This window comes from Etheostoma spectabile, chromosome 22 (genome assembly GCF_008692095.1).
Source record: "Etheostoma spectabile isolate EspeVRDwgs_2016 chromosome 22, UIUC_Espe_1.0, whole genome shotgun sequence".
Lineage (NCBI taxonomy): Eukaryota > Metazoa > Chordata > Actinopteri > Perciformes > Percidae > Etheostoma > Etheostoma spectabile.
In genome coordinates, this window is record NC_045754.1 from 17,628,173 (window position 1) to 17,636,940 (window position 8,768).

The following is an 8,768-nucleotide window of genomic DNA, read 5'->3' on the forward strand; positions in this document are numbered from 1 at the left end:
AAGATCTCCGTCTGCCAGGGGAGAACGGGCCGACACCGGTGCAGATGACTATGGCGTTGAACAAGGAAAACCAGCAGCCTGACTCCACTGAGGTCCAGGGACAACGGGAGATCTGAGGAGCAACAAAGAGTCGCCATCATCCAAAACAGAATGCAGATTTAATGGGAATTCACAAGCTAGCCATTAAGGTTAACATAGCGGTTCAACTAGTCCACCACAAAGCACATTTTAACTCCATTTTGATTCCAAGATGCAAGTCTGCATTTATTCAGAGGATTCAAACTAAGTGGTTTTGGTTTCTCTTTCAACAGTGAGGCGATGTTAAATGGCTTGACATTAACTGCATGCCAAGACTTGACAGCATTGTTACTTTTTTGTAGCATTTGTAAAAAAAAAAAAACTAAAAAAAAACAATCTCTAGCACTTGTCAAATGTGTGTTGTAGGATACTGTTCTAGTTTTTGATAGGCTGAGCAGAAATAGCACTGATAGAGACGGACTGCTACTGCTGCATAGTCTCAGGCTGGGCTGCTTTAAGCATTAACAGTGTATTTAGGGTAAAGTAAGTGCTGTTTTTATATATAATAACTGAATGTGGTGTATTAGCTTGGTGTATACGGTTAGTCAGAGACCTCCGGGGTGTTCTTATTGCTGTATTTCTGCCAGAGTTTAACACATGGCTGCAGTTTGCCATTTAGAGAAAGTCCTTTGTAAGCAGCAGATACAACACTGAGTAAGGCAATGCTAAGAGAAAACACATGGGGATAAAAACATTTTAAGTCCACTGAAAATTGGAACACAAAATTACATTTATCAAGTGATCGAGTTCATTGTTTTATACTCAGATAGCAAAGCCAAAAGTCAGTCCAAACAGTGGCAGAAATGGGACAGTAGCAATTCATAGTAGCACGTTACAGAATTAACAAGGAAACAAAATACAATGCTAACAATATGGGATGGTAAACAGTACATAACTCTTAAAATAATAAAACATCAACATAGCATGTGTTTAAGAAAATAAATTAAAAGTTAATACTTAGAGGCATAACTGCCAAATGTGATAATAACTAGTAGAATACATGAAGTGCTTAGATCATTTACACCACAAAGAACTGTCCCATTTTCTACCTACAGTATAAAAATGTATTTTTGACTGGCTATTACACAAGAGTGGAAGGATGTGTGTGGGCTATGAGGAAGAGATGGCTACACTGAGTTTGGCCTGCTGCTCTCCAGGAAGTGAGGTCACAGCTTTTTGGAAGTCTGCAGAGTGCTGCAGTGCAAATTGTTTTATCAGCATAATCAAAGTGTTCTGGGTTTCTGTGGAGAAGAGACAAAATAAAGGTTTAGGGATGACAGAAATGCAGCAACATTACAACAGAATGTTGATACGAGTACTGTGGAGTGACTGCCTGAAGATGAGTGGAAAATAGTATGCCAGTTGTACTGTTTCCTCTTGGTTTTTCAATAACTTTAGATGAACAAATAGCTTAAACACTAAACAGTTACAGTGTTCAATTCAGTTTAAGAAAAACAGGACACTGAAAACACTGTCTGGTACCAAAGAAATCTTTACCTTCATCAACATTCTTGTTGCCAAGGACATGACTGGAAGCAGCAACTATGGGCTTCATTTGCTGCACAACCTGAAAGGAAAAATAAGATTTAAAAAATGTAATGGTAACAATGTTTAACATTGGTGTCCAAGTCCATGGACCAAATACACACAATGACTGAGAAAGTTTCAGGATCTTCATCGAAACATGGGCTGTTTGTAAAAACTGAATCAAGTGAATTGAAATATGCTGTGCGCATGCATATGTTGGAGTAATACTGTGGAAAACGTAACAAAATATAATAAAACAATGATTGAAAGATTGGCCTGATAGTGTTTTTTCTAAAGCATCTGAAGCTGCTCTAGTATCAACAATGAAGAATAATCACATCCTGCTTTTTTGTCACCAACACCTTTGTTGTACTAAGACAATCTCAATGCCATGATACATTGTGTAATCACGTGCAAATTGTGTTTGTACTGTACCAGAGCAGGAGTTTTGGTGTAGAGCATAGCCAGGCAGTTGAACACGGTCTTGTTCTCCTCTAAGTCCTCTTTAAGAGGAAGACGAGCTATCAGAGCAGGCACAACCTGTTGGAAAGCACACCGTTTCTGTCATTATTCCAGTTTGTAGTGAATTTCCTGCTTGTGAAAATGTGTTGTCAGCAGTAAAGATTACTTGTGGTAGCTAAAAGGAATACTATCTTGTCAGGAGAGGTGCGAGCTGTATATGTACCTGCTCCAGAGGGACAGCATCCACGTTGCTCATGATCATCCTGCAGAGCGCGGCACACAGGTTGTCAATCACCCTGAGGTCTGTCTCTTTGGTCAGCATGTTGGAAAACACAGACAGCATCATGGGATAGTCTCTGGAACACATTAACTAAGGAACAGCTGTGTGTAATGTTTGCTTTTATAAATTAGGCATCAATACATAACACACATCCACACATGCAAAAACACACACAAGTAAGAAGGATACGATACACAGATGGGTCCAGTGGCCTGGGCCAGACATCCCAGTCCAAACACGCTGTTGTTGCGAACCTCGGGATCACTGTCCCTCACTCCAGCCACCAACACAGGAAGCAAACGATTGGACAGTCGGCCGGCCACTCCCTGGCCCCCGGACACACTCATAAGGGACTGCAGGATTTCTCCAATGGTACCCACAGAGAAGGAGCGGTCAGCCACTGTGCACGTAGATTTCTTTTGCGGGAGAAAGGCAATTAATTAGTGTTATACTGACCAAAAAGGGACACATCAAAAACATTACTTAGCACTGTTGTTGCCAAATTGGCCTTTGCTTGTGTTGTGACTGAGTCACCTATAGTCTCAAATCTTTTCAGGTAAATTTAATTAAAAAGCTTGATGACTGATCATATAATCACTTTCAAAACGTTCAAAACTGTTAGTATTATTTCTGTTTCAAAAGGCAGCAATATGTACCACTTTAAAATCTAGAGTGTTCATGTGATTTTTAACACGAGTAGTGAAATAATAAAATGCATAATTGTGATCATCGTGACACTGTGATTACTCTTTAGACTATAAAATCGTACCAACAAAATCTAAAAGTAAATAGACTTCTAGACTCCTTTTAGACTCCAGTTCTTGTCAATTGTTTCAGACTCACAGCTTTGCTCATGAGGAGAGGCAGCAGGTCATTGAGGAAAGGGGCAAAGTTTTCTGCAGGAACAGAAGAGGCCAGCAGAGGAATTCCCTCCCCGGCAAACTCCTGGAGCATAGCATCGTACTCTGCCTGAATCAGAAGGCACAACAACACAAAGTACAATGTGTAACTCAAAAGTGATGTGGAAATAATGGGTAAAAAAACAGCCTATAATTCAGTGGCTATATATTATATTCTATATTTATCAATATATAAAACTAATTAAGTTGGAATCCACGGTTTGGTGGATGTTTGTTATTTTGTATGTATGGTGCAATGTAAGGGCATACACTTTAACCTGGAGGGCTGCAAAAGAAAGTGAAACGCTTGCATTACAAGTTCAATGTTCCATCTATTCACTCTGAAAAGTTTTACACTAACATGTTGTATACACAATAATTCATATTATCAGCATATTCAAACAATTTTGCTGTAATGTGGTGGCACTCAAGATAAAATCACTTCTATGTCTAGATGGACTTTAATGTCTATGACTGTGACTTTAATATGCAGCAAGAGGACAGCCAACCTGTTGGTCTTCATCATCAGCTTCATCACCACCACCACCATCCTGACAAACAGTCTGAACAGAGAGAAAAGAGAGGAACCAATGATGGAGGGTTACGAGCATTACTTAGGAAATATAATCATTTTTGTGAATGAGCATAGTATTTTAGTGTCCTTAATCCTCATCATCCTCCCCTCTTCTTACCTTTTTCTTGAGCACATCACGGATGACATGGCTGATCTCTTTTAGACGTAGAGGGCTTTTGAAAGCCTCCCCCTTGCACGACTTTATGACATTGTTCATGGTTTCCAGAACACCCATCACAACCTGACGCTCATGCTCTGTTCGCACTGTTTCCACGAAGCAAGGAAGCACCACATCCAGCAACTTCAGTAGGGCTGGGGAGGGGGGGGATGCACAGGAATGAGGGAGAATAAAGTTAAAACTAGCTAAAGGCAACTGCATTGATACCTCAGTACCTCAGTTTAAAAAAAATAAGTTGGCTTGCCTCGAGCCTTACTGTTTGCAATGGTATATAATCTCACAGTATACTGTATATCTGCTTAGAGACCACTTGTATTTTCTCCCTTGATGTTGATCATTAATAATGCCCACTGCAACAGAAAGCAACACCGCCCATTTCTGCATTTATAAATAATAACAGTAGCGTAGAGTTCCTGCGAAGAGAGGCTTTACCCTGGTGGTTGGCCTCAGTGGGATTCTCCTTCCACACTTGATGCTGAGCTCGACAAAACTGGCCCATAGCTCCGAATGCTGCCCTGCGGACATCCTCGTGGGGAAACTAGGGGCACACACAAAATGACAAAATGATGGGGTGAGAAGAGAGATTAAGTACCTGCCATTCAGAAGTGTTGTCAACAAGACACCAAGTCCCTACTACGACCAGTGGAACTAAACTAACGTTGACCCTGATAATTAAAAATTAATAAAATACCTTTATAAAAAGGTAACTGTACTGGATACCTTTTAAAACTGACTTAAGATAATGATTTAAAGTGTGGTAAGAGTTGAAGACTTGCATTATCAATTTATCAACGGACACTTTAATTTATAAACACAATGTACAAAGTGCCCTTCATGGCACATTGGACAGAGAAGGATGATAGAGCTGGACCAGCCAGTCAGAGTTACTTACATCTCTCATCTCGTAAACCTGCTGAAAGCTGGACTCCAAGAAGGGCTGGAAGGCAGCACTTTCATGGGAAACACAGCAACACAAGTTAAAATACAAGTTAAAACAAACACATGTATGGACACAAAAGTGTCTGACATAAAATCAATATTACACCATTCTAAAGAACATATGACATAATTAGAACAGAAAAGATATTCATTGACACTACCTAAAAGATGACTGCACAAGTACTACTCTGAGTTGCTGTACAGCTTCTGAGAATAGAGTCAGACTAGAAGAGAAATGCAAGAAGTGTCATAAAAATCCCACGACTAGTTCCCTTGTAAATATCTATGTTACCCAGTGTTGAATGCAATCTCTCCCAGTGCATCACAGGCATCTTCCTTCTCATCGATGTAGGCATTTTCCACACTGAACCTAAGAAATTGATAGACATGGTATCAGATGGAGTGATAGTAAATATACATGTGTGTATGTTTGTATATGTGTGTAACCCCACCCTGCAAAATCATGGATATCGCTGTCCGGCTCATCTTCCAGAAATTCATCTGCATCTTTTTGTCCTTCATTATCGTCATCATCATCATCCAGCAGGACAAATGTCTTGTCCTCCTCAATGTGAGCCTGATAAGAGGACAGAGGATGCTCATTGAAATGCTGTATTATTATTTATATTACCAGTAGTGATCTTACAAAATATGCCTGTTTAAAACGGGCCGATTGATTGGTCTGTGGTATTGCTTATTTTAGCTTTCTCTAGAACCATTGCACCCCAAAATTACTCACAGAAGGACCCAAAAGCACCTAATATGCAACCACTTCTACTTCAGAGGAAAACTTACTACTACACTGGCTTTTTTGTATATCTAGTATTGGCAAAATGGCTTTTTTATGGAGTTTCCTCTTAGTGTAATGCTCTGAGTGAATGTCAGCTGGGCTTTAATTGTAAAGGGTAGACACGGAGGACCCAGCGTTATGGTAGCACCTTTTTTTCTCAACCTTTTTCAACACAACAGCTGCAATGCTATCCACTCGTGCTCCAAGAAAGTGAAGAAAAGTTTGGTTGGTATATCCAGCAATCATGTAACGTTAGAAGCTGCAAAAAGTGAACCACAGTCTAAGCCCGCCGCTGTACAGATCGTTGTCAACAGCTTGCTGCGTGTGATGTGATTTTTTTTCCTCAACCTTTGTGTTGTTTAGTTTAATTCAGAGTTTAACATCCAATGCCAGTACTTCCCATACATTGGTTCTCCTTTAGCACCCAACCCAGGTAGATAAAGACCTGACCAGGTAGATAAAATCCAAATTAAGTTGTTTTTCCAATTAACAATGTATTTTTTAGAGCACACACAGACCAGCTGCATCCAGCCCATCCATCTCGTAAAGTCACTTACCTCAAGCATGACAGCGTCAATGCTTCCCTTCAGGCTCAGAGGCCAATGTTACTAGTAGCATGCTGCTGCTGGTCTTGCCGTGGGATTAACAGAACCAATCAACTGCAGAAATGCCGCTGTGAGAGCTGCCCAAACGTCATTTATCAGAACCTGGTTGTTTACCCTCTCTGCAGCAGTCTCGTTCGCTCTGTATGTTTATAATGGAGCTAATCGAAGGTAATCGTTGCTAACCGAGCCTTTAGTTGTTCTTTTTTCCTGTGATCATCAAATTTATGCTCAGTTGTTTCAATAACAGAAATCTGTTTAGATGAGCTCTTAATGAGTGCAACACTGATATGTATAGTACAAAACAGAGTATTTTGGATAAAACACTTTAAAAAATGAACAATGATTCATAACAAAATGATGAGAATTAACTTTATATAGCAATAGTCTAAAATTATTTAACAGAAGTTAGGAGGAGACATTGTTAAGATTTATAATAACATAATTGTCTGTATTGATCATAGTATAGTTTTAAGGTCAAGTTCTCAATACATATAACATTTGGCTCCAGGTATTTTATCTGCTGTATCACAGCAGATGACAAACCAACCAGATTTAATTGGCATCCAAGGCTACTTCATCTGTATAATCTTTTAGTCTGATTTGTTTATTGTGCACTTATTTTTTTCTAAATTATCTGTTACTGTTATAGTCATTGTTTTCAATAAATAGTTCATAAACCTGTTTGACTAGTTTATTACAGAACCCAGCCATCACACGCCGTCGCCTCCTGCACCACCCACCACCACAAGCAAATTCTGAACCTGTAGGAAACACTGAATGCTGTCCAAACGGCTTCAATTTCCAAACCCCAAGTGGGGTTGGGTACCAAGGAAACCAAGTGTGAAGTAGATTGGATGAACATTTCACGAGATATTTCACAGACACAGACAGAGAGATGAATAGCTTGTAGGTTTCACAGTGTTGTTTGTATGCTTCATACCGTAATGCCTTCATTGGACTTGAGGGCGAGCAGCATAACGGTTGTAATGGCCGGGAGGTGAGGAGTCAGGCAGTCCGGATCGACTGTGGATACAGCAGAGTAGAGACCGTACCTGAAGGACAGAAGCACAAAGGGAGACAAAAAGATTTGTACACATATATGTTTTTTTTAAATATATTTTTAAAGGGCATTTCCCTTTATTAGTGACAGTGGATAGACAGGAATGGGGGAGAGAGATGAGGGATGACACGCAGCACAGGGCCGCAGGTCAGATCTGAACCCATGCCACTGCAGGACTCAGCCTACATGGGGCAAACACTCTTACTGGGTGAGCTAGAGGCCACCCCTGTACACTTGTTTTTTTTTAAATGTTTTTATATATTTTCCTTCAGTTTATCTTAAACTAACAGACTGTATGTGGGGACTGATTGAGTGGAGACAACAACAAAAAAAACATTTACACACACTGAGTTACATACGTGCAGCGTCTCAAGTCAGGGTCATCAATGGTGTCGGTGAGGTTGAGGCCCAACTGAACACACTCCGCAGCAAGAGGACTGAGGACATCTTTGCCAATGGTACGGGCCAGCACAGAGAGCGTATCTAACAGCAACAACAACTAAAGGGTCAACATCTATTCATTTCAGTTGAGTTTGGTGTTGCAATTAAAAAAAAAAAAAACGTGATGCCTTAATAGAGTAACTACATATCACAAGATGTATGCATAGACAAAATGTCACCAGGGACAAGTGCGCAAAATAGTTTGTTCTAAATATACTGTACATCACAACTTCTTCCTTCTTCCTTTTCTTTGCAAATCTCTGTGGTTACATACCCAAGGACTGAGTTTGCAGAGACCTCATTTCCTCTGTGGTGGTAGTCAGGAAGCCCTTCAGGCTTTCAATAACTGGAGGGAAGTATGGAACCAGCAGCTCCTTGGCGGCATTGGCTGATAAGACAATGATTCACAATGGGGCTTACAACACTTCACTTTGATCCCAGGATTAAAAGTTTCTTCGCAAGTTTGTTTCATAGTGGACCAAGTGTTACAGAAGGTTATCATTACACCAAAAACTTTAGATTTTTATTGAGTAGTACTTCAGCCAGAAATGAGCTGGAGTATGGTTTGGCTAAAGTGTAAAACTACACACTCTGTCTCAGGTCTCCACATCAGAAATGCAATCTCTAAGCTAAATTAACCTATAGACTTGCAAATTTAGAATCAAATTCATATTATTATGTTGACTTTTACAATCTTCTTGTGTGTTTTTGTTGTGTTGTAGTGTAGTGACAAAATTGAACACTGCTAAAGTGAGTTATAAGCTTAACATTAGCTTAATATTTTACATAGTAAGCCGAAAAAATTGCATGATTGCACATGATGAATCTTTGACATTTTCTTACCTATGGCACCTATAGCAGACACAGCCAGCTCTTTTATCTTGAGGTTTTCCGTGTTGTTAAGGGCAGACAACATAGTTTCCATGAGGGTGGGC

At 39.9% G+C, this 8,768-nt stretch overlaps 1 protein-coding gene across 1 annotated transcript in view; it reads right to left on the bottom strand.

The window, feature by feature from the left end:
• Window positions 1-790: 790 nt before the first annotated feature.
• The window catches only part of ipo4 (importin 4), a 14,268-nt gene continuing 6,290 nt past the window's right edge, over window positions 791-8,768 (bottom strand). The window contains 16 exon segments of the mRNA XM_032504402.1: window positions 791-1,319; window positions 1,576-1,645; window positions 2,041-2,145; window positions 2,291-2,423; window positions 2,537-2,763; window positions 3,191-3,316; window positions 3,756-3,809; window positions 3,939-4,132; window positions 4,431-4,536; window positions 4,891-4,948; window positions 5,230-5,307; window positions 5,390-5,514; window positions 7,273-7,384; window positions 7,752-7,875; window positions 8,108-8,221; window positions 8,677-8,765. Coding sequence (XP_032360293.1) covers window positions 1,189-1,319; window positions 1,576-1,645; window positions 2,041-2,145; window positions 2,291-2,423; window positions 2,537-2,763; window positions 3,191-3,316; window positions 3,756-3,809; window positions 3,939-4,132; window positions 4,431-4,536; window positions 4,891-4,948; window positions 5,230-5,307; window positions 5,390-5,514; window positions 7,273-7,384; window positions 7,752-7,875; window positions 8,108-8,221; window positions 8,677-8,765 — 1,846 coding nt within the window. The 3' untranslated portion in view covers window positions 791-1,188.